This window comes from Piliocolobus tephrosceles, chromosome 3, assembly GCF_002776525.5.
Source record: "Piliocolobus tephrosceles isolate RC106 chromosome 3, ASM277652v3, whole genome shotgun sequence".
NCBI lineage: Eukaryota > Metazoa > Chordata > Mammalia > Primates > Cercopithecidae > Piliocolobus > Piliocolobus tephrosceles.
The window spans coordinates 184574800-184602483 of NC_045436.1; the positions used below are offsets into that span (position 1 = coordinate 184574800).

The window sequence follows — 27684 nt, forward strand, 5'->3', positions numbered from 1 at the left end:
ATAAAATGAAATGTTCTAACTAAAATATAACTTAATACATAAATTGTGAACTTGCATCTAAAATTTTTGTGTGGACTACTAAATTTTATAAAACTGTAATTTCTGACCAGCTCACATAATAAATACTTCACAAAAATAAAAAAATATGTAAGAAAGAAGTCAATTATAGCTCTAGCATGAGTAACAGACAAATAACAGAATTTGCATGGGGACGGTCTCAACAATGGTCCATTAAATTTTACAGTAATACAGTATAGATCTGATTTCAGAATGTTTTAGGTTTCTAGTAAATTATCCACCTTATTAAAATAATCTTTGTTCCAATATTGCAATTTTCTTTGGAAAATAGATACAAACTCTCAAACACAACTGCTTGTCCTATAATTTTCTTACACCTAAATTTTATCTTTAGAGCAGTACATTTACATATTTAACTCCATGTCAATCAAAACCAAAGTCTATATTTATTTGCAGAAAGAGATGCTGCATGTTCAAAGATAAATATGGAACTTTTTAAAAAGCATTAATGACTTATAAATGTGTGAATTATACTTATATACTTATTATAATCATAAAACGACCTGTAGTAAAAAAAAAATTGTACATTTAAAAATAATTAAAGTGGCCGGGGGCGATGGCTCACGCCTGTAATCCCAGTACTTTGGGAGGCCAAGGTGGGCAGATCATGAGGTCAGGAGTTTGAGAACATCCTGGCCAGCATTATGAAACCTCATCTCTACTAAAAACACAAAAATTAGCTAGGCATGGTGGCACGTGCCTGTAGTCACAGCTACTCATGAGGCTGAGGCAGGAGAATTCCTTGAACCTGGCAGATGGAGGTTGCAGTGAGCCAAGATTGCACCATTGCACTCCAGCTTGGGTGACAGAGCAAGACTCTGTCTCATAAAATAAAATTAAAAAAAATATATATAAAATAAAATAAAAAAGTGTATAACTGGACTGTGTAATACAAAGAATAAATGCTTGTGATGAACAACTCATTTACTCTGATATGATAATTACATGTCATATGCCTGTATCAAAATAACCCAAATAAGCCATAAATATATACACACACTATGTATCTACAGAAATTTTTAAAAATTTAAAATAAGACAAATAATAAAAGTTTATATGGGAACAATATTCTTCAATTTATTTGCTGTTTAAAGACACTAGAAGAGAGTACTAGAAATGTCATTCAACTATGTTCCTCGCCAGTATGAATTCGCTTGTGTACAGTAAGGGTTGAGGGCCGATGAAAAGCTTTGCCACATTGTTCACATTTGTAGAATTTCTCTCCAGTATGAATTACCTTATGTTTAGTAAGGGATGAGGACCAATTGAAGGCTTTGCCACATTCTTCACATGTGAAGGGTTTCTCTCCGGTATGAATTCTCCTATGTTTAGTAAGTGTTGAGGATAAGTTATAGGCTTTGCCACATTCTTTACATTTGTAGGGTTTCTCTCCCGAATGAATTTTCTTGTGTTCATTCAGGGCTGTGGACCGAGTAAAGGCTTTGCCGCATTCTTCACATTTGTAAAGCTTTTGTTCAGAATGAATGCTCCTGTGTATAATAAGGCCTGAGGACCGGTTAAAAGCTTTGCCACATTCTTTACATTTGTAGGGTTTCTCTCCAGTATGAATATTCTTATGTTCATTCAGGCTTGCGGACCATATGAAAGCTTTGCCACATTCTTCACATTTGTAGGGTTTCTCACCAGTATGAATTTTCTTATGTTCATTCAGTGTTGTGGACCGTGTAAAGGCTTTGCCACATTCTTCACATTTGTAAGGTTTTTGCCCAGAATGAATTCTCTTGTGTAATATAAGGGTTGAGGATTGGTTGAAAGCTTTGCCACATTCTTCACATGGGTAGGGTTTCTCTCCAGTATGAATTCTCTTATGTTTAGCAAGGTGTGAGGACCTATAAAAGGCTTTGCCACATTCTTCACATGTGTATGGTTTCTCTCCAGTATGAATTCTCTTATGTTTATTAAGGGATGAGGACCAAGTAAAGGCTTTGCCACATTCTTCGCATTTGTAAAGTTTCTGTTCAGAATGAATGCTCCTGTGTATAATAAGACTTGAGGATTGGTTAAACGCTTTGCCACATTTTTCACATGTGTAGGGTTTTTCTCCGGTATGAATATTTTTATGTTCATTCAGACTCCTGGACTGTCTAAAGGCTTTGCCACATTCTTCACATTTGTAGGGTTTCTCTCCAGTATGGATATTCTTATGTTCGTTCAGGCTTGTGGACCATCTAAAGGTTTTGCCACATTCTTTACATTTGTAGGGTTTCTCTCCAGTATGAATTTTCTTGTGTTCACTCAGCGTTGTGGACCTTGTAAAGGCTTTGCCACATTCATCACATTTGTAGGGTTTTTCTCCAGTATGAATTTTCTTATGTTCATTCAGAACTGTGGACCGTCTAAAGGCTTTCCCACATTCTTCACATGTGTAGGGTTTCTCTCCAGTATGAATTCTCTTATGTTTAGTAAGTGATGTCGACCTATTAAAGGCTTTGCTGCATTTTTCACATTTGTAGGGTTTCTCTCCAGCATGGATTCCTGCATGTTGAATTAGGTGTGACATGTAAAATGATCTGCCACATTCTGTACATTTAAAGGGTTTCTCTCCAGTATGTCTTATCTTATGTTTGTTTGAATTTGAAAGTTTACTAAACACTTTAACACATGTATTACATTGAAATATTTTGCTCTGGGTAGTTGACAAGCATTGGTAAACTCCACTATTAACTCCTTTCTGCACCTTACACTCATTCATATGTTTACAGCCCTTTCTTAATTGTAAATTCTTATATCCACATTTCTCGTATCTTCTCAGTACAAGTTTTTGGAATGAATCTTCTATCCCCTGCACTGGTGAAAGGTCTTGGCTGAAAGGAGAACACACAGCTGAAAGAAATAAAAATAACAAATTATCCTACTAGATTCATATGAATATACTTTACAATATAGAGAATGTATACAAACTACATTAGTAAGATAGCATAACAAAATATCACAGGCCATAATTTCTTCACAGACATGTAACAAATTATACTGACCAAAATGCCTTTGTGTAAAATCTGTAAATGACTTAATTGTATGCAATGCCAAAGGTAAGCACAATACTAAGAACCACATGGAACAGGAAGGGAAGTCTGTTACGTTTACTCACCACAGCTTTCCTACTCCCCAGTATAGCATTGTGCCTATAGGAGTAAACTGTCAACTCCTGGCTTCTTACTTAGAAGAAAAATACTGATACACATATCCTTACTTCTGGCTTTTTGGGGTCTTTACAAAATCTGGTTTCTGTCTCCAACAACACAGAGAGCTGAGAGAAATGGTGCTATGGGTCAGCTAAGACCAAATGCAAATGTTTCAGGAGCAGGCTGTAGTGTTAAATACAGGGAATAGGTAGAAGAGTGATTAGAGACCATAAGAAGAAACATGAACAATCCTTTTTAACTGAAAAACAAACACAAAATTCCAGACAAGACACATCCTTAGAACATGTATGAGAGGCTCCCATTATCTCTGTCAAAGACAATTGGTTTCAGACTATGTCAGGACAAAGCAACACTGAAATGATTGTGACAAATACCTTTTTGTTAATGTTCAAATAACAAACAAACACTACAATATATACAAAATATCAGGGCAACATGGCTCAATTAAAAAATTTAAAACTTTTCAGAAAACCACCATAAAAAAATGAAGATGTAAAAATTTAAAAAATTTAACCTGAATAATCCTCAATGAGCTAAAGGGGAACACATACAACTAAAATATAATAAGACAAATGAGAATATCAATGAAAATGTTAAAATATATAAAAAAATTATGGAGGTGAAAAATACAAAAGTAATGAGTGAGAAATTTCCAAAAGTAAAAGGATGTAAAAAATGAAGAAGCTCAATGAACTTCAACTAGGATACAAACACAAAGATTTATAAAAAGGCACATATATAAGCAAAGTTTCAGAAGTCAGAGAATCTTAGGAGCTGCAAGATAAAAGTGATGTGTCATGTATAAGTGTGGTCTTAGATAACCAGTGAATCTGTCAACAAAATTTTTTTAAACAAGTGGGAATTGTGATATAGTTAAAATGTTGAAAGAAAGCTTGTAAGCAGGAATAATATAAAATACAAAACTGTCCAAAAAATGAAGAAAAAGTAGCGTTCTTTCAAGATAACCAAATGTTAAAAAGTATATTAGCACAACACCTGCCTTACAAAAGAAATGCTGAAGAAAGCATCTTCCACTGAAAATAATATGATGCAAGAAAACAAAACATATGAAAATAAATAACTTTTTGGGAAAGACATGAACATACACAAATGTAAGGTTCTGTACCATTATCATGATAGTGCAGAAAACATTTTAATTATTGTCTAACATTTTAAAGACCATAAAAATAATCATAAACTTTTCATCATAATCTGTTAATAAATATACAACATAAAAATATAATTAGTGACATTAATAACAAAGTCGAGGGCAGATGTAATGAGGAAAAATTTTCAAAAGCAACTGAAATTACTAGTTTAAAATGTATTATTTTAACTTTAAGAAATTTTATGTAATTTCCAAGACACCACAAAGTACCTGTACAGATACATAAAAAAATAAGAAGTAAAAATCTAACAATACAAAAGTCAAAGGGATGCAAAGACAGAAAAAGGAAATAAGGGACAAAAATACAATAATCCAAACAATAAAATAACATGAATAAGCCTTTCCATTTCAGTAAATTATTTAAATATTTATGAAGTAACCTTTCCACTGGAAATACATGCACCAAATAAATTTATTTAAGAAATCAAAAAACAAGATACAACTTGCTTTTCTTTCTTTCTCTTTTTTTGTTTTGAGACAGAGCCTCACTCTGTCAACCAGGCTGGAGTGCAGTGGTATGATCTCGGCTCACTGCAAGCTCCCCCTGCCTGGTTTATGCCATTCCCCCGCCTCCGCCTCCCGAGTAGCTGGGACTACAGGCGCCTGCCACCACGTCCAGCTAATTTTGTTTTTGTATTTTTAGTAGAGACGGGGTTTCACCATGTTAGCCAGGATGGTCTTGATCTCCTGACCTCGTGATCCGCCTGCCTCGGCCTCCCAATGTGCTGGGATTACAGGTGTGAGCCACCACGCCTGGCCACAACTTGCTTTTCTACAAGAGTCACTTGAGATCTAATGATTAAAGGAGACTGAAAAAGGCAAGAGGAAAGAAAAAACTTTATGCAAAGAACCAAATTGAAGAGGTCAAAATTATATTACCCAAAGTACATCTAAAGTAAAAAACTGTCCTATTTCATAAAACTTATTTTAACTAAAAGCTCATAAGAGACAAAGAAGAACATTATATTAGAAATGTTCATTTACTAGGAACCCCTGAAAAATGTGTGTATGTACATATATTTGTGTGTATGTGTGTGTGTGTCTTACATTAGGGTTCCAAATACATAAAGCAAATACTGACAGAAGTAAAGCAAGACATAGAGAGCAATATAGTTATAGCAGGATATTCCAATACCTCAGCTTCTGTAATGAATAATCAGAAAAGAATACTCATAAGGAAATAGAAGGCTTCAAAGCAGTATAAAACAATTATGTCTAATAGAATTGTAGAGAACACTGTTAAACAAAAGCACAATACATACCCTTCTGAATAGCTCATAAAATATTCTCCTTGATAGACCACATGTTAGGCTACCAAAAAGTCTTAACAAATTTTTTAAAATAGAAACTTTATAGCTTACTTTTAATGACCAAACTGGAATGAGAGTAGAAACTAATTAAAAAAAGAAAACTGGCTGGGCGCGGTGGCTCATGCCTATAATCCAAGCACTTTGGGAGACCAAGGCAAGCGGACCACTTGAGGTCAGGAGTTTGAGACTAGCCAGACCAACATGGAGAAACCCCGTCTCTACTAAGAATGCAAAATTAGCCAGGTGGTGCACGCCTGTAATCCCAGCTACTTGGGAGGCTGAGGCAGGAGAATTACTTGAATCTGGGAGGCAGAGGTTGCGGTAAGCTGAAGATCACACTGAGATCACACCGTTGCACTCCAGCCTGGGCAACAAGAATGAAACTCCATCACACACACATACACACACACAAAAGGACATTTATAGAAATTAAACAACATAAACTTTAGCATGCTCTTGTTCAAAGTTTCAAATAATATGAGATATCTAGACTGTTCGATGTAATCTACAGATTAAATGCAATCTGTCAATTTTTAATTAAATTTTTGCAGAAACAGAAATAGCAATCCCCAAATTATAGGGAATTTCAAGGGACAATGAAGCACCCCACAATCTTCAAAAAGAGAAACAAATGTACCACGGTTCATGATATCAAAACATATACAAAGTTAAAGAACTAAAAAAATCTGGTATGGGTATACAGGTGAATAGCTAGATCAATAAAATAAAAAATCCAGCAAAAATACACACTCACACACATATGGTCACATGAAGAGTAATTTCTACCCTCATAATTATTGTAGCATTGTTACTGAAAGCAAATAAATGAAAGCAATGCAAATTTCTCTCACCAAATAAATAAATAAAAAATATTAAAATATTACTTCAGCTTGTAAAAAGCAAAAAGTATCATAATGAGGAAAGAGAGAGACCCTCTCATATTGTTTTATACTCAGTATATGTTTTAAGAAGAAACAAGGAAGTAAAACCAAAGACAGGCAGCCTGGCGGCTGACCCAAAATCAGGCCTGGGCCTGCCTGGCCTAAACCCAGTTAAAAATCAACTCATAACTTAGAAACCGATGTTATTCATAGATTTCAGACATTGTATAGAAGAATATTGTGAAACTCCCTGCCCTGCTGTTTCTCTCTGACCACTGGTGCATGCAGCCCCTGTCACGTATCCCCTGCTTACTCAAATCAATTACGACCCTTTCATGGTAAAATCTTTAGTGTTGTGAGCCCTTAAAAGGGACAGAAATTGTACACTTGGGGAGCTCGGATTTTAAGGCAGTAGCTTGCCGATGCTCCCAGTTGAATAAAGCCCTTCCTTCTACATCTCTATATCTGAGAGGGTTTGTCTGTGGCTCGTCCTGCTACAATAACAAGTATAATAAAGGTAAATCTTGATGACATTGTGCAACATGAAGTCAACCATGAAGAGAAACTGTATAACTCACATGAGATATCTAAAGCAATTTGACTCTAAAACAGAAAACAGAATTTGTTTGGGTGGGGGAGAAGGGACAAGACGGAGGAAGGTAAACAAGAAGGCACCGCCCCTGTTGCTTCCGGGTTCTTCCTCACCAACTTTCCCCCCCCCGCCCAGGAAAATGCAGCCCACGCCTGGGAAGATGCAGATCAACAGAGCATGCGCCAGGTGACGTCAATCCAAAGAGATCAAACTTACCCGGCCACGCCTATGGAGACGCCCCTATCACGCCCTTATCCTGCCCACTTCCCTCCCCCTTCCAGTACCAATGCATAAAAGTCCGCTGCTGGCAGGAGCAGGTGTGACTTCTTCAGCCCGCATTCGTGGACCAGGGAACCTCACCCCAGAGCGCAGGCGCGACTTCCCTGGTCCCCCACACCTGAGGACCAGAGAACCTCGCCCGAGTGTGTGTGCATATTTGCAATAAAGGGTTGCCGCTTTCTTATGTACTTTGGCCTCATGTTTAATTACTTAGCTCTCCTAAATTAAGTTACATTAAATTAAATTAAGACAATTATTTTTGTAAAGGGCCAGAAGACAGAAAAGGTAGTTAGTTAATGAGTACTAAGTGTTAGCTTTGCAAGATAAACATATGCTAAAGATATAGTGAGTAACAATATCAAAATAATTAATATGACTAAGCTGAATATTAAAAAATATTTAAGATTGTAAAGTTTATGTGTTGACAATCAAAAATAATATCTAAAACAGATACAGTGGTAAGACGGTTTTTGAAATTATCTTCAAATCACAAAAGTGTTTCTCTGACGCACAGAAAAACATAGATTTATAAATAAATGGAGGGTCAAAGTAGAAGAATTTCAATGACTATTCACCTAGGCAGGGTAAAATCACCATTGTATACAAACAGAACAAGTATACAACTCATAATAAGGAACAATATGCATACAGATAAACAGAGACTCTTATAGTGGAAACAGACACATCACTGACCTATATTTGATTTGTGCTCCACACTTAGTGTACACAGTGAAATACTGTCATACACAATTATAATATAAAATGAAAACATCCTAAGTTTTCTGCTCTTGCAGCCATAAAAAAGAGTGAGTTCACTTCCTTTGCAGGGACATGCATGAAGCTGGAAACCATCATCCTCAGCAAACAAACACAGGAACAGAAAATCAAACACATGTTCTCATTCATAAGTGGGAGTTGAACAATGAGAACACATGGACACAGGGAGGGAACATCACACACAGGGGCCTGTCGAGGGGTGGGGGGCAACAGGAGGGAGAGCATTAGGACAAATACCTAATAAGTGCAGGGCTTAAAACCTAGATGATGGGTTGATAGGTGCAGCAAACCACCATGGCAAATGTATACTTACGTAACAAACCTGCACGTTCTGCACATGTATCTCAGAATTTAAAAGTAAAATTGTCAGGCCTCTGAGCCCAAGCCTGCACATACACATCCAGATGGCCTGAGGCAACTGAAGAAATCACAAAAGAAGTAAAAATGGCTGGTTCCTGCCTTAAGTGATGACACTACCTGGAAAAATTCCTTCTCCTGGCTCAGAAGCTCCCCTACAGAGCACCTTGTGACCCCGCCCCTACTCACCAGAAAACCACCCCTTTGACTATAATTTTCCATTACCTACTCAAACCTGTAAAACTGCTCCACCCCTATCTCCCTTTGCTGACTCTCTTTTCGGACTCAGCCCGCCTGCACCCAGGTGATTAAAAAGCTTTATTGCTCACACAAAGCCCTTTGGTGGTCTCTACACGGATGCGCATGACAAAAATAACAAAATGAAAAATAAAGTTTTCCCTTTCCTGTCCAGTATGGTATCAGCCATTGACTTGTCACATACGGCCTTTATTGTGTTGAGGTATATACCATCTATATCTAATTTGTTGAGTTTTTTAAGTCACAAAGACATGTTCAGGCTGGGTGCAGTGGCTCACGCCTGTAATCCCAGCACTTTGGGAGGCCGGGCGGGTGGATCACCTGGGGTCAGGAGTTCGAGACCAGCCTAAACATGGAGAAACCCCATCTCTACTAAAAATACAAAATTAGCTGGGTGGTGCATGCCTGTAAGCCCAGCTATTCTGGAGGCTGAGGAGGCAGGAGAACTGCTTGAACCTGGGATGCGGTGGCTGCAGTGAGCTGAGATCAAGCCATTGCACTCCAGCCTGGGCAACAAGAGTGAAACTCTGTCTCAAAAAAAAAAAAAAAAAGACACATTCAATTTTGCCCAATGCTGCTTCTGTATCCACACCATCCACACTAAAAAATAAAGATGTCTAGCAGTAAACTTAATTAAAAAGGGAACACTCTAAACTGAAAATTATAAAACATTAGTAAAAAACTGAAAAAGACACAAAAATTTGAAAAAATATTTTTTTTTGCTCATGAATTGAAATAATATTAAAAATGTGGCTATACTACCCAAGGTGACCTACAGGATCAATAAAATCTCTATCAAAATACCAATGACTTTTTTCAAAGAAATGAAAAAAAAAACTAGCTTAAAATTTATAGGGAACAACCAAAGACCCCCAAATAGCCAAAGTAATCCTGAGCAAAACAAAGAAACAAACAACAACAACAACAAAAAAAGCAAAGCTGGAGATATTGCACTACCTAACTCTAAAATATACTATAAAGTTATAATAAGCAAGACAGCAAAATATTGGCATAAAAACAGAGAGATCAAAGTATCCAGTGAGCCCAGTGACAAATTCATGAACCTACAGCCCAGTGATTTTAACAAAGATGTCCAGAACACACAGCTGGAAAAAGACAGTCTTTTCAATAAATGGTACTAGAAATATTAGTTATCCACATGATAAAGCAGGACTTTAAATAGATATTTACACGTGCATGTTCATTCATTGTTATTTACAAAAGACAATTCCTGGAAACAACACAAATGTCCCTTTAGAGATCAGTATCAGATTTTTAACTGTGACATATACATACAATTAAATATTATTTCATTTTAAAACAGAAAGATATTCTGACACATCTTACAAAACAAAAGATTAGAACATTACCTTAAATAAAATAAGAGAGTCAAACAGAAACAGACATTATGTAATTACACTGAGAATTATAAAATTATAGAGAGTAAGTAAAATGGTGTTCTTCAGGAGCTGAAGAGAGAAAAAAAGGGCAGCTTATTGTTTATAGGGTATTAAATTTTACTTCTGTAAGGTAAAATTCATAGAGATCCATTGCAAAATAAAGTAAATGTACTTAACACCACTAGATCGTGTACTTGAAAGTGTTGGCCGGGGGCGGTGGCTCATGCCTGTAATCCCAGCACTTTGGGAGGCCGAGGCAAGTGGATCATCTGAGGTCGCCTGTGGTCCCAGCTACTCGGGGGGGCTGAGGCAGGAGAATGGCATGAACTCAGGAGGCAGAGAGTGCAGTGAGATGGCGCCACTGCACTCCAGCCTGGGCAACAGAGGGAGACTCCGCCTCAAAAATAAACAAACAAACAAACAAATAAATAAATTGAGGAGAACCTACATGAAAAAAATTCCCCAGTAAAATGGAGTTGAAAAAAATAGAAAATTTTTACCTATAAAATATTGAATGTAATATAGATGTATCATAAAAACAGAAGAACCCAAGACTGAGGAAGGTCGTATTGAGAGGGCATGCCCTTGAGTGGCATGGGTATGCTTGCCCATCATAGTCCCAGCTACAGAACAAAAAATATGTCCAATTCTCATTGTAGAATTAGCTGTAGAACATTTGGTTTTGTTTCTGCCACTAGCACCATCTGCCAAGACACCTAGAAGAATTCATAATGTCCTGTGTCTCAGCTGAAAAGTCTGTTGGTACTGTCTGTGATCTCTGAATGAGCCTAAATCCTCCCCCTGCACAAGTCAGTCATGGTGTGGAAGAAATCCCAAACACACAGGGACCCAAAGAGAGAAACTTCCATTTGGGCCCTTGGATGTAGGTTTGCCAGTATTTATCTGATGATGGATCCTGACGTGGCACCATAACCTGGCTCCAAGTCCATGCAACCAAAGTCCAGGAGCAGTTTTTCCTAACGTGGGACCTGCCAAAAAACGTACCTGTATGTGCCACTGTAGGCATGCTGGTTAGCTTTATTCCCACTGTGAATCGGGAAACAGCCCTATAACCCAGCTCCAGTCTCTGTCACCTAGAGTCTGGGAGAAGTACTGCCCACCCAGGAATCTAGAGGGAGAAATGCCATGAACCCAGAAACAAACCCCAGGACTTTGGTTTCAGCTATGTATCCTGAAGCAGCCCTAAGAATGAGTTTCACACCCTCTCAGCTATGTTCAAGGGTCAGTACTACTCATCCAGGAACCTGTCCAATGACCAGGTTAGAGCATTTTGAAACATCCAGCAAGAACCACACATCAGGAGCCACACCTGCTCACATTTGTTGTATCAGCACCCCCATCTGCATATATAACTGGAGATTTTTTTTTTTTTTCTCAGTGCTGGTCATATTGATAAAGTTCCTGAAGAAAATCTACTCTTCCCAGAAAATAGAATCTGATGGCCTGATAACAGGTCTGCCAAACATGAACTTCACTGCAGACACAGTAGTAGTTATGTGCCTGGCTCCAAAGGATTTAATTGCAATCTCAGTGGAAATATCATCAGCCCAGAGATCAAACAGAAGTATTTACCTCCCAACAAGTCTATAATGACTGAAAGAGGTATTTGCTCCTTCAGATGCAAGGACTTCAAAACAAGGCTTCATGGATAATAAAGGATCAGGTAAACATAACACTACCAAAGGAAACTGAAAATTTTCCAGTAACCACTTACAACCGATCTAAAAAATGGCTAAGAATTCAAAATAATTATCTTAAAGAATCTCAATGAGATGGAAAAAAAAACACTAATTTTTTTTTGAAAGAATGCTTGAACAAAATTACAATTATAGCAAAGAAAGAGAACCAAATGGATATGCTGGAGCTGAAGAATGCAAAACATAATAAAAAGTTTTTAATGGGAGACAGACAGTTATACAGAAAAAAAAATCAGCAAAGTTAAAATTAAGTCATTTGAAAGTTCCTAATTAAAAAAAAAAAAGAATGAAAGAGTGAATAAAGCATTTGGGCCACATACTGCATAATAAACTGTAAAAATGTACATATTTTAGCATGTTCAGTGTAAAGAGAGAAAAATCTTAAAAATCTGTTTAAATATATGTCTTATATTTTTCCAATCTTAGAAGGAATACATTCAGTTTTATGAAGCTTAAAATGTCGATAGCAAAAGGAACTAATAAAAATTGCCCAGAACACATAATTAAACTGCCAAAATTCAAAGACAAAGAGAAATTCCTAAAAGAAAATAAACTTTTCTCAAACAAGGGAACCCTATAAGGTTATCAGCAGATTGCTCAGCAGAAACCATGCAAGCCAGACAGGAGTGAGATCATATATTTAAAGTGAAGATGGAGAGAGAAAAAGAAAAAACTCTGACAACGAAGAAGACTATACCTGACAAAACTGTTCTTTAGAAATAAAATAGCAATCAAGATATTCTCAGATTAAACAAGTAAGGTGAGGAAATGTGTAATCATTTGACCTTACAGGAAATGCTAATAAGAATTTTTCAAATTGTAATGGACTCCTAATTTACAATAAGAAAACATATAAAAGTATAAATCTTACTGGAAAATATATATACATATAGTCAAATGTAGACGGCTGTAGAACTGTAATTATGGTACATAAGTCACTTTTAACTCTGGTACAAAGTTACAAAAAAAGTATTAAAATACATAACCTCGATAATTTGTTAATGGGTATACAATATAAAAAATTGTAAAGTATGACATAAATAATGTGTTGTAGGGAGTATAACTGTTTGGTTTTTCTACACACAGAATTTAACTCTTGCTTGCGGCCAGGAGGTCAAAACCAGCCTGGCTCAATATAGCAAGACCCTGTCTCTAAAATAAATACATAAAACAAAATACAGATTTCAGAAAGCTATTTACTTAAAACAAGTGGCTGGGGCTGATGGCTCATGCTTGTAATCCCAGCACTTTGGGAGGCCAAAGCAGGTGAATTGTTTGAGCCTAGAAGTTCAAGACCAGCCTGAGCAACATGGCAAAATCCTGTCTCTACAAAAAATACTGACAAAATTAGCCGAACATGGGGGCACGTACTTGTAATCCTAGCTACTCAGGAGGCTGTGATGGGAGAATTGCTTGAGCCTGGGGAGGTGAAGGCTGCACTGAGCTGTGAATGCACCATTGCACTATAGCCTGGGATAAAGCAAGACCCTATCTGTATAAAACAGAAAGTTAAATTGTTATCTTTAATTAGACTTTATAACTATGAGATGTTTTATGTAAGTCTCTTGGAAATTAAAAAACAAAAAACAACACTGTAGTACATACATACAAAAGAAAAAGAATGAAAGCATCCAACAATGAAAACAAAACTCAAGAAAACACAAGGGAAGACAGCATGTAAGAATCACAAAACAGAAACTACTAAATGGTCAGAAAACAATGAACAAAATGGCAGTAATAAGTTCTTACCAATCAGTAATTCTTTTTTTTTTTTTTTGAGACAGAGTCTCGTTCTGTCGCCCGGGCTGGAGTGCAGTGGCCGCATCTCAGCTCACTGCAAGCTCCGCCTCCCGGGTTTACGCCATTCTCCTGCCTCAGCCTCTGAGTAGCTGGGACTACAGGCGCCCGCCACCTCGCCCGGCTAGTTTTTTGTATTTTTGAGTAGAGACGGGGTTTCACCGTGTTAAGCCAGGATGGTCTCGATCTCCTGACCTTGCGATCCGCCCGTCTCGGCCTCCCAAAGTGCTGGGATTACAGGCTTGAGCCACCGCACCCAGCCAGTAATTCTTTTAAATATATAAAGATTTAATTATCCAATGAAAACACATTGCTATGGTTTGAGAGTCCTCTCCAAAATTCACGTTAAAATTTAACTGCCATTGTGAGAATGAGGCCCTTAAGAAGTTATTAGGTCATGAGTGCTCTACTCTCATGAAAGGATTGGTATCAGTATTTCCACAGTGGGTTAGTCATCATGTGAGTGGGTCAAAGTGAGCTCTGGTGCACACCTTCTGTCATGCTCAAGCCTTTAGTCATGTTGTGATGTGGAAGTATGATTCTCATCAGATGGGAATGGCATGCTCTTGGACTTCTTGGCATCCAGGATTGTGCGCTAAGCAAACTTTTATTCTTTATAAATTACCAACTCTAGGATATTGTTATTGAAGCAAAAAATAAAGCATTCACAAAATGTCTCAATAGATTCATAAAATCAACAATATGCTGCACACAACAGACTTAGAGTTAAGGACACACATACGTTAATGGTTCAAGGATGAAAAAGAATATTCCATGTCAATAATAACTAAAAGAGTGTAGGAGTGGCCATATCAGACAAAAGAGATTTTTAGAAAAAAAAAAATCTGTCACTACAAAAAGAACTTTACTACATGATAATAAAAGGCTAATTTGTCAAAATAATATAACAATTACAAATATATACATACCCAATATAGGAGCACATAAATATATTGTAAAAGGAAAATAAATTTTGGGGCCTCCAAATCACTAAGCTAAAGGGAAAAGTCAAGCTGGGAACTGCTTAGTGCCAACCTACCTCCCATTCTATTCAGTCACCTCTCTGCCACTGACACAGATGTGTATCTGACTGCCTCCTTTGGAGAGGCTAATCAGAAACTCAAAAGAATACAATCATTTGTCTCTTATCTACGTACAACCTGGAAGCCCCCTCCTCACTTCGAGTCTTCCCACCTTTGCTTCAAGTTGTCCCACCTTTCCAGACTGAATCAATGTACTTCTTACACATATTGTCTGCTGTCTTACGTCTCCTTAAAATGTATAAAATTAAGTTGTTCCCCAACCACCTGGGGCACATCTCCAGGACTTCCTGTCACAGGTGTGTGTGTCCTTGACCTTGGTAAAATAAACTTTCTAAATTAACTGAGACCTGTTTCAAAAATATGAACATATATTAACAGATGTAGAAAAACAGACAAATATGATAATACTAGGGGACTTTATTGCCCTACTTAATACAACACATTATTCAGACAGAAAGAAAATAATGCACTTGCATAGCACTAAAGAACTACACCTAAAAGACATATATAGATAACATTTCACCCAGCAGTATAACTTATGTTCTTCTCAAACACACATGGAACATTCTCCAGGATACATCATAAATCTGGCGAGCCTCAACATTCCCGTCTTCAAGTGATCCTCCTGCCTCAGCCCCAGCTGGGACTACAGGTGTGCACCACCTTGCCAAGCTAATTTTTAAAAAAATTTTTGGTAGACATAAGATTTCACCATATTGCCCAGGCTGGTGTTGAACCCCTGAGCTCAAGTGATCTGCCCTCTGTAGCCTCCCAAAGTGTTAGGACTACAGGCGTGAATCACCGCACCTGATCTGATATCTTTATTCTAACACCAAATATATGGAGTTTGCTGAACACCAACCAATCCTCCATCACCAAAATAGGTGTCCAACAACTCAATTCTGACAACACCAGGGTCAGTATAGACCTCACCAGCTCATGGCTCAGTCCTACAATACTGCTTCCACTCCACATGCTAGTCACAAGCCCCAGGGACCCATCTATACTTCAGAGCAACTGCCTATAAACCCTGGGCTTCCATAACTCCCTCCCTCAATTAAAGGATTTGATAAAACCACTCACAGAACTTAACAAAAACACTTTACCTATTTTTACCAGATTATTAATGTTGGATACAATTCAGTAAAAGACAAAGGGAAAAAATATATAGCACAAAAGAAAGTGAGGGAAAAGAGGAGGTGGGTTAGTGAATCTTGGTAGTTTTAACTATGGTCTCTCCAATCCTTTGTGCCCTATAAAAAAAAGCTTACTGGTAATAAATAACGTTTTCATTGACTTTGATGATGCTCCCTCTTTAGGTCTCTCAAATTCACAGACTCTAAATTCTCATTTTTCCCTCATAAACAAATAATTTTGTCTTCAGTGTTCGCAACAGAATACTTGTTAACCAAACTTTACTTAAGTTTCTCTCCTTTACCCAGACCCCTGGACTCTGCTCCACTTTCAGTCTGAGATAGCATACAACCCCTCTTCACGTCCCTCCCAAGAACAGGTGGATGTCAGGGTGAAACATTCTCCAACCCTGAATCTGATTTTGCCATTCTCCATTCTGCCCTCTCCCTCACACCTTCTTTCTAATCTTGTTTGCTCCTTCACATGACAAATAGCCCTTTTCTGCCTCATTTTGGAGATGCTTGCACGTCTTATGCTTGGTGCTTTCCCCAATGCAATATTCCTTAGAATAAAGTCACTTCTTACCTCATTGAAATTTATTTGACAATATCTAGGAAGAGCCCCAAGACAGTAACAATTACACCCTCTCTGAGGACATCACAAACAACCTCCCATCCCAACTCTCACTGCATCTGCCCATGGATCCTCAGCTTTCCAGGGTTCTGCAGCTTCTCAGTATAAAGGCTCCTTCCACGTCTAATTTGAGCCAGGCTGGGACACCTGCAGGAAAGGTTCCCCAGTAAGTAACAACTGGGCTATTGATGACCTCCTTTGACAGTGTCAAGATTGGCCTTACCCTGCAGTTAACGGGCTTAGGTCTGATTCCCAGTTAAGGTTATCCCCTTCGTTTTCTACAAAAGGAACTCAGTGTTTGAAGAATCCAGCAGAATTCCTCAAACTCAGTGCTGATGTTCACAGAAGAAATGGAAATTGGAAGGCACTTACATTTCATACTTCAACAAGAAAAGGCAAAATATCGATTTCAGACAGCAAACATGTCATTTAGGTATTATTTCCATAGTAACAAATAATTAAGCAATCATTTATGAGCACGTCCAGGAATGTCAAGTCCTAGTCCATAGAATTTAACATTAAACTCAGATATGCAGGTAACAAGATACAGAGTAGACTTATCCACTGTCACAAATTCTCCACCATGCAGAAAAAAGAAACTGATGTTTTGGCAAATCTCTATAAATCACCAATTTATCTACCACAATTTCTTGTGGAAATGTATTCACTTTTCTGCAGCCATAAAAGAAGAGAAATTTTTCCTACTTCTTTTCACCCAGTAATATTTTTATAACTAAGCCCTGAGATTCTGTGTGAAATAACTCCCGAAATGTACAGATTTCAGAAACTTATTATCCATGGTCAGGGAAAAAAAAATGAAAGAAGTTTTTACAAATAAAATATATCACTATATTTTTTTAAAATTTGTATTTTTATGCCTCTTTGACAATATTTTCCTATTTTTCAAGCTCTACCAATAGAATGCAGTGTGCAGTTAATAAAAATGAAAGCTGAAATAAGTAAGTAATGTTTTCAAGATGACAAACCCAGGGAGTGGCAGTACTGGCTGTAATGGTATGTCTGACTGAAGTGGCAAGTTAGGCCATCCTATGATATAGATCCTCCCACCCCCATCCTGCTCATTGAAATACTCAATGACCACCCTCCCAAGGGCCTCTGCACGGTGTGCCTGTGTGCCTGGAGTACATTTTTTGTTTTGCAGGTCCTTGTATCACCTTGCTAGAATGAACATTCAATGTTGTTGGGGATACTTTTTCTCCCTTCACTATTCTGGAAAAATCCAGATGGTAGGAATTATTTCTGCCTTTCCCATCAATATCAGCATTCCATTGGCTGACCAGCAATGTGTCTCTAAAACATGGAAACTGGATTTGGAGAAATAAAATCTTAATGCCACAAGGATTTGGTTTTTTGGATGAAAAGTAAACAAGATGAGTGCTCTTAGCATCAGGGCACTCAGCTGCTCCCCTCAGGCTCCACCCTAAATCTCAGGCTGTCCACCATGAGGAGATGATATAGTAGCTGTTATTCCCTAGACATTCCAAGAGACATGGCCACCGTAGGCATCTGTGGTCTTTCCAGACAGTTCTGAAACCTAGGACCAGGAAAAGACAATAGGATGGATGAAGACGAATTACCTTCTAAAGTTGGGAACCTAAACCCAAGCACATTCCGATAAGGTGTCTGCACCTGAAAAAAGATGCATGTTTTCACCACTGTTATTCAATGTAGTACTGGAAGTGCCAGTCAGAGCAATTTGACAAGAGAACAAAAAAATAAAGGGCATCCAAATTGAAAGAAAGAAGTCAAATTATATCTTTGTTTGCAGATGATGTAGTTTTATATTTGAAAAAAACCTAACTAGAACACTATTAGAACTAATAAGTTTAGTCAAAATATAGGATTTAAAAATTAGTAGTGTTTCCACATGCCAACAGTGAACGATGTGAAACAGAAATCAAGAGTAATCCCATTTACAATAGCTACAAATTAAAATCAAATATCTAGGAATTAACTTAAGCAAAGAAGTGAAAGGTCTCTACAATGAATACTATGAAATACTAATGCAAGAAATTTAAAAAGACAGAAAAAGGAAAGATATTTATGTTCATGAATAAAAAGAATCAATACTTTCTAAATATCAATACTACCTGAAGCAATCTACAGATTTAATGCAATCCCTATCAAAAGATCAATGACATTCTTCACAGAAATAGGAAAAACAATTCTACAATGTAGACAGAACCACAAAAGACTCAGAATAGCCAAAGTCACTGTAAGAAAAAGAAACTGGAGGAATCATACTATTTAACTATAAATGATACTACTGAGCTACAGTAATTAGAACAGCATGGGGCTGATTAGTAAAACAGTAGACAGAACACAGATATAAATCCATACATCTACAGCAAACTTATTTTTGATAAAGGTGTCAAGAATATTTATTGGGGGCTTAGCATGCTGACTCATGCCTAATCCCAGAACTCTGAAAGGCTGAGACAGGTGGATCACTTTCTCAAACTCCTGAATCAGGAGTTTGAGACCAGAGTGGCCAACATGATGAAACCCTGTTTCTACTAAAAATACAAAAATTAGTCAGATGTGGGGGCGCACGCCTGTAGTCCCAGCTACTCCAGAGGCTGAGGTGGGAGAATTGCTTGAACCCAGGAGGCAGAGGTTGCAGTGAGCGAAGACTGTGCCACTGAACTCCAGCCTAGGTGATACAGCAAGTCTCTGTCTTTAAAAACAAAAAACAAAAACAACAAAAAAAAGAAAAAAAGGTGTTTATCAGGGAAAGTGCTATAAAAACTCAATATTCATATTCAGAAGAACGAAACTAGACCCCTATCTCTGGCCATATAAAAAATTAAATCAAAATGGATTAGAGACTTAAATCTAAGACCTTGAACTGCAGGGATTCAATCAAGCTGGTGGGAAAAATATTAAAGATAGTTTTCTACCGCGGGTGCTTAATTGCGTTCTACTTGGGAAGTCCACAACGATAATTGCTCTCTAGTAGTGTTGACTCAAGCCTTTGTCAATTAATCTTTACTAAACAAACGTGAGTCTCACTAGCTGGTCAGGGCCACAGTCAAAACTGTTTACAGAACTCTCCGGGGAGTCTGTAAGCGGCCCAGACATCAGCTGGACTGGCAAAACAGAGTATCTGTGTAGCAGTGTACTTTATTCATCCGTCGTTTGGGTCAGGGTCTGTGGGCAGGTCCCCGCATCAAACTATGAAACTACTACAAGAAAACATTGGTGAAACTCTCCAGGAAATTAAACTGGGCAAAAATGTCTTGAATAATACCCCCACAGGCATAGGGAGTCAATGCAAAACTGAACAAATGGAACAAATAGAAGTTAAAGAGCTTCTAAACAGCAAACAAAACAATCACCATAAAGAGCTTCTAAACAGCAAATGAAACGATAAACAAAGAGAGGACACACAAAATGAGAGAAAATATTTGCAAACTGCCCATCAAAAAAGGAATAACCAGAACAGCTCTATAGGATAAGATCAAATAATCTGATTATGAATGTACAAAACAACGTTTATAGACATTTCTCAAAAGAGGGCATACAAATAACAAAAAGGTATATGACAAGGTGCTCAACATCAGAGAAATGCAAATCAAAACGACAATGAGATATCTCGCCCCAGTTACAATGGCTCTTATCCAAAAGTCAGGCAATAACAAATGCCGGTGAGGATGTGGAGGAAAAAACTCTACTGTTCTCTTGATGTGAATGTAAATTAGTCCAACCACTATGCAGGACAGCTTAGAGGTTCCTCAAAAAACAAAAAATAGAGCTACTATATTATCCAATAATCCCATTCCTAGGTATGTACATAAATCAGGACATCAGAGAGATATTTGCACCTCCATTTTACTGCAGCAGTGTTCACATTAGCCAAGATTTAGAAGCAATCTAAGTGTCTATCAACAGATGAATGGATAAAGCAAATGTGGTACAAATACACAACGGAGTACTTTTCAATCATAAAAAAGAATAAGATACTGTCATCTGCAACAACGTGGATAGAACTAGAGGTCATTATGTTAATAGAAATAAGCCAGGCACATGATGGCAAACTTTGCATGTTCTCACAAATTTGCTGGAGCTAAAAACTAAATTGATTTAATTCACGGAGATAGAGAGCAGAAGGATTGTTACCAGAGGCTGGAAAGTATAGTGAGGGGTTGGGGGGATGTGGGGAAGATTAATGGATACAAAAATAATTAGAAAGAGTAAGATTTAATAGTTGCTAGTACAACAGAGTGACTATACTGAAAAGCAATTGTACATTTTTAAGTAACTAAAAGAATGTTATTATATTGTTCATAAAACAAAGAATACTTGAGGCAATGAATAACCATTTATGCTGATACGATTTTTATGCATTTCATGCCTTCATCAAAATAACTCACGTAACCCATAGACACATATAGGCACTGTGTACTCACAAAAATTATAATAAATAAAATATAAATTTAAAATGAAAAGCGTAAAAACAAACACCACTGGTCCTCATTTATTCATAGACATATGAACTTAACACCACGCTGATCACATTGCCTTTGTGAGAATTCCTGAACATAGTTAAGAATTTGTACTACTTCAGTTGAGCACAATGCCAAAAACATGTAGAAGAGAAGAAAAATTTTATTACATATGCCCAGCACAGCCTGACCTCCTCCCAATACAGCATGGTGTAACCCAGGAGAAACTGCCAACTCTACGCTTCTTCCTCAGGAGAGAAAGAGAAATGTGGAATGTATGTCCAAAGAGGAATTTCATTTCCCCTGATGTAGAGTGCTGAAGAATATGGTGGTATACTTCGGATGACAGCTATGCATATTTTGCATTAACATAAGCAGCAATCCTGGTCGGTGGCAGTGGCTCACGCCTGTAATCTCAGCACTCTGGGAGGCTAAGTCGGGCAGATCATGAGGTCAGGAGATTGAGACCATCCTGGCGTCTCTACTAAAAATACAAAAAACTAGCAGGGTGCAGTGGCAGGTACCTGTAGTCCCAGCTACTCAGGAGGCTGAGGCAGGAGAATGGCGTGAACCCGGGAGGCGGAGCTTGTAATGAGCTGAGATTGCGCCAGGGCACTCCAGCCTGGGCGACAGCATGAGACTCCATCTCAAAAAAAAAAAAAAAAAAAGAAAAAAAGGAAGCAATCCTAAAATCATATCAGAACTAAAGAGACCAGAAGTGCTGAACAACTGTCAAAAAGAGAAACATCAGAAGCACCATACATCCTGATTTTAAAAACCTATTATAAAGTTATAGTAATTGAAATACTTTAAAATTCAATTTTAAAATACCAGTGAAACAGAACAGAGCACACAAATAATCCCTTGCATATATTATCAAATGAAGAGTAATTTACACATCCATATTCACAGTAGCATTATCTACAAAAGTAAGTGAAAAGAACCAACTTTTCTTACATAAATGAATAAAGACAATTTCAAATATATAAATAATTAAATATTATTCACCTTCTTTAAAGCAGAAAATTTTGCTAAATCCACAATAAGGATACATTTTTAAGGCTTTATTTATGTGGAAGAAGCACAGGCACAAAAGGACAGTAACAATATAATTCCACTTATGTAAGATACCTAAAGTAGTTAAACTCATAGAAACAGAAAGAAGACTAAAGTGTGTTGGGGTTAAGTGGAGAAGAAAATGAGTAGCTGTTGTTTCATGGACAACCTGTTAGAATGCAAAACAACTTTTTTTTTTTTTTTTTTTTAACTTTATTTTAAGATCAGAGTATATGATGTGCAGGTTTCTTATACAGGTAAACTTCTGTCATGGAGGTTTGTTGTACAGATAGGTTGTTTGGTCATCAAAGTATTGAGCCTCGTTCTCATTACACAACACTGAATTATACAACACATCCTTTCATACCAGCTGTAATAAAACTAGAAATCAAAAGGAGAAGCAAAATTGCCAAATTCAAAAATATGTGAAACTTAACACACTCTTGAACATATTTTTATTTGTGTCAGTTGATTAAATATTGTTAAATGACCATACTACACAGTGATATTCAAATTCAATGTAATCCTAATGAAAACAAAAATGATACTTTGTGAAGAAGTATTTTTTACAATTCTTACTTTTACATGGAATTTCAAAGGACCACTGATAGCCCAAACATTCTTAGAAAACAAGAACAAAGTTACAGGCACAATGTTTCCTATTTTTAGAACAGATAACAAAGCTAAATAAATAAAAACAGCGTGGTGCTTGCAAGAAGACAAATAGATGATGGAACAGAGCCCAGAACTCAAAAAAAAACCATTGTATACATGTTCAAATGATCTTCAACAAGGTTGCAATAACCACACAATAAGAAAAAGACAGTCTCTTCAATAAATCGTGTTGGAAAACTATATCCATATGAAAATACCGAGGTTGGATTCTTCCCCTGAACCATATACAAAAACTGTCTTGAATGAGTTAAATATAGGAAGAAAGATTATGACATTGATTTCAGCAATGTTTTCTTGCATGTAACATCAAATACATGAGCAAAAAATTTAAAAGCACAGAAACGTGGGACTACATTAAATTTCTCTCTCCACATTAAATATGTAGTAAGAGTCCCCACCTAAGCAGCAGAAAAGCCAATATATATATATATACACACACACACATATATATGTTTGACATATATATGTCAATACATATATATATATGTTTGACAGAAGATAACATCCAGAACAACTCCAAAAAACAAAAAACAAAAAGTTACATAACTAATATGAGATGAAAATGTTTCTCCAAAGAGGAAATATACAATTATTGAAAAAAAGTTCTGATCTTTAGAAAAATGTAAAGAAAAATCACAATGAGATATTACTGTGCATTAATTAGGATGGCCAATATCAAGCAAACAAAAAATAATATATATTGTCAACAATGTAGAGAAATTGAAACCCTTGTACACTGTTGGTGGAAAAAACATGATGCAACCACATGAAAAATGTAGAGAGGTTCCTCCAAAAATTAAAAATCAAGTTATTGTATGACCCAGTTATTCCACTTCTGAGCATCTATTTAAAGTATGCAATGTATACCTGAAAGAAGTATTTGCACATCCATGTCTACTGCAGTAATATTCACTGTTTTATTCTTGCACTGCTATAAAAAACTTCCTGAGACTTACTAATTTATTTTTAAAAAGAGGTTTAATTGGCTTACGGTTCTGCAGGCTGTACAGCAAGCATAGCAGCTTCTGCTTTAGGGGAGGCCTTGAAAAGCTTCCAGTCATGGCAGAAAGAAAAGGGACAGTGAGTCATCTCACATGGTGGGAGCAGGAGCAAGACAGCACAAGAGGGAAGGTGCCACATGCTTTTGAAAAACGAGATCTCAGGAGAAGTCACTCACTATGGCAAAGACAGTACCAAAGGGGCTGGTGCTAAACTATTCATGAGAAGCCAACCCTATGATCCAATCACCTCCCACCAGGCCCACCTCCAACACTAGGGAATGCAATTTGACATGAGATTTGAATGGGGACACAGATCCAAACCATATAATTTACAAAAGCCAAAAAGTGAAGAAACTCAAACGCCTTCAATAGATGAATGACTTAAAACGATGTGGCTTATACATACAATGAAATATTCTTCAGCCTCAAATGAAAATATCTCGTCAGATGCTACAAGGATAAATCTTAAAGCCATTATTTTAAGTGAAATAAGACAACAACAAAGTGACAGTGTATGATTCCACATATACAAGATATTTTAAATAGTCAACTCCTGGAAAACAGAAGTAGAAAGGTGCTTGCCTATGGTTAGGGTTGTGAAACCTCAGTGGTGCCAAAGATCAAAAAGAGTTATTTGGGAAAAGCAGGCCCTCACCCAGGTGGCCAACTCAAGGGCCCACAGACATGGCTACAGACAAGGAAATGGGGCACCGAGCTTGGTCTTACTGAAGATTATGAAGCAGTTCTGCAACCTCTTTCAAACTCCTTCAGTTACAATCCAAAAGTGGTCCTTCCTATCAAGAGACCTGCAGGGAAACACACCCAGTCATGGCCCTGGAGGCAGGCCTGCAGATCTTGGCCTCAGCTGTGGTCCCTGGAGCAGCCCTGTGACTCAGTTCTAGCGCTCACAGCCACAGTCCATGGCCAGTTGTACACACTCAGACCCACACAGAGACTTTTGAAAACTGTTCCCAGGTAGTTAGTAGAAGCCAATCCCATTCATACACATGGCATTTCGCCCATCATATGCAGACAAACTTCAAAACCCTACCCTACTGCCTGCCATATAGATTAATGTCCTCAAGGATATTTAATCTTTCCATGGCCCAGAAAGAATCCATGACTGTCCAAATCTCTGGTAATACAACCACCAAAGGCAGACCCCATATCACTCAAAACAGATGTATGGTAGATCCTCACTTAATGTTCAAAGCAGGTTTTTGAAAACTGCATCTTTAAATGAAACAATGCTGCTATATGCCATTCAAACAACAGACTCAGCAGCACCCTTGTGACCCAGCTACGACCTTTCTTCTTAGCAACCCCAGAGGTAATCTCATCAGCCTGGGGACCCAATAAAAGGAGATCTTTACTTGCCAAAGACAGTTTATAGAAACTGTAAGAGTTGTTAGATCCTTCAAATGTACAGACATGGGGCTGTTTCAGGGACCAAAGCTGAGGCCAAGATCTGCAAGGATGCCTCCAGGGCCACAGCTTGTACCTTAACACATTACTGAAAATTTGTATCAGAACAATTAGACAAGGAAAATAACAAAGCTTTCCTGCTTGGAACAAAAGTAAAAATGTTACTGTTTGTAGATAATATGATCATGCATATATACAAAACCCTAGAGTAAAACAACAAAAACTGAACTAATAAATGCATTCATTAAGGTATCAGGATACATAATCAACATAAAAATACTTGTGGTGTTTTTTTTGTTTGTTTGAGATAGGGTCTCACTCTGTTGCCCGGGCTTATCTCAAACTCCTGTGCTCAAGTGATCCACCTTCCTTGGCCTCTAACCTCTGAAAGTGTGCAGGGATTACAGAAATGAAGCACTGCACCTGACCCTACAAACAAATATCTGTCGCATTTCCATATAGTAACAACAAACTTTCCAAAAAAAGAAAAAAGTTTCCAATTGCAATAGTATAAAAATAAGGAACTTAATCAAAATAAATGTAAAGGGGCTGAGCACAGTGGCTCACACCTGTAATCCCAGCACATTGGGATGCCGAGGTGGGGAGAACACTTGAGACCAGGAGTTCCAGACCAGCCTGGCCAGCATGGCAAAACCCCATCTCCACTAAAAATACAAAAAAATTAGCCAGGCGTGATGGTGCGTGCCTGTAATCCCAGCTACTCCAGAGGCTGAGGCAGAAGAATCCCTTGAACCTGAGAGACAGGGGTTGCAGTGAGCTAACGCCACTGTACTCCAGCCTGGGTGACACAGCGAGACTCCGTCTCAAAAAATAAGTACATACATAAAATAAATTAAAAAAGTAAAGGATGAGATAAAAATGTATACACTAATACAGTTAAGATATTGATGACAGAAATTGAAGTAGGTACAAATAAATGAAAACATATTCCATTAGGATAACTAATATTGTCAAGGAAGTGACCTGTAGATTCAATGTGATCCCTATCAAAATTTTAGCGGCATTTTTCACAGTAATAGAAAACACAACTGTAAAATATAAGTGTAATCTTAAATAACTTAAAATACCCTGAGCAATCTTGAGAAAGAACAAAGCTGGGGGCATCATACTTTCTAATTTCAAACTTTACTTAAAGGTCACAGTAATCAAAAGAGTATGGTATGTGCATAGAAACAGATACAAACACCAATGCAACACAACAGGGAGCCCAGAAACACATCCATGCATACAAGGTCAATTAACCTTTGACAAGGCCACCAAAAATATACAATCCATAAAGTATAGTCTTGTCAATACATGGTACCAAAAAAATTAGATATCCACAAGCAAAAGAATAAAATTAGATTATACCATAAATAAAATTTTTTTATACTACACCCCAATATTACCTCAAAATAAAAGACTTAAATGCAAGACATAAAAGTTTAAAACTCCTGAATAAAACATATGGAAAAACCTTGTTGATACTGGTCTTGGTAATTTGGTATGTCATCAAAAGCACAGCAACAGAAGAAAATACAAAAGGATCACTGCATCAAAGTGAACAGCTTCTGTACAGTAAAGGAAAAAAATGACATTTTAAAAAATCCTACAAAATAGAAAAACATTTGCAAGCCATATATCTGATAGTTAATACCCAAAATGTGTAAGAAACTTCTGCAATTCAAAGCAAAACAATAATGATGATAACCTATTCAAAAATAGGCAAAAGGTTAGCTGTTTTGTTTTTCCCACAAAGAAGACATACATACAAGGGAAATCCTGTATGCCGTTAGTGAGATATATATTGATAAAGTCATCATAAATATCAGTAAAAAAATAAAAATGGAAGTATGAATACCACCTCTGGGGATACGACCAAACGAAATAAAATTAGTACCTCAAAGAAATATCTTCAGCCCCATGTTCATTTTAGTTTTGTTTAAAATAGTCAAAAACATTTATATATACACACACACAGTAGAATACTATTCAGCCATAAAAGAGAACGAAATCTAGCATTTACAACATTGATAGACCTTGAAGACATTACGCTAAGTGAAATAAGCCAAACACAAGGAAACTGCATGTTCTCAGTTAGATGGGGAGGAATCTAAACATGTAAACTCACAGGAACAGAGAATAGAGTGGTGGTTGTTAGTGCCTGAGGGTGGGAATATGAGGAGATGCTGTTCAAAGAGTACAAATTTTTAGTTATAAGTTGAGTAACTCTAAGAAAGCTAATGTATATTAGCATTAGATTAGCAAAACACCATTATCTTTACAGTAATACTGTAATGTATGCTTATAATCTGCCACAACAGTAGACCTTAAGTATTCTTATGACCAAAAAAATGGTTATCTATGTGAGGTAATAGATGTGTTCATCAACTTGACAATATTTTGTTTCAAAATGTATATGCATATCGAATCATTACATTGTACAAATTAAATATATAGTTATACAATTTT

General features: G+C 37.1%; 1 protein-coding gene across 2 annotated transcripts in view; it reads right to left on the reverse strand.

Moving 5' to 3' along the window:
- Positions 1-438: 438 nt before the first annotated feature.
- Positions 439-27684, reverse strand: part of LOC111539028 (zinc finger protein 595) — a 35617-nt gene continuing 8371 nt past the window's right edge. The window contains exons 1-2 of one of the 2 annotated variants that reach the window (XM_023206710.2): positions 21580-21617; positions 1130-2922 (exon numbers count right to left, since the gene is read on the reverse strand). In XM_023206710.2, the coding sequence (XP_023062478.1) occupies positions 1202-2791 (1590 nt within the window). In that variant the 5' untranslated portion in view covers positions 2792-2922; positions 21580-21617 and the 3' untranslated portion in view covers positions 1130-1201. Of the gene's footprint in view, positions 2923-21579; positions 21618-27684 lie in introns of those variants that run through there. The other variant, XM_023206709.1, reaches the window with a different exon arrangement.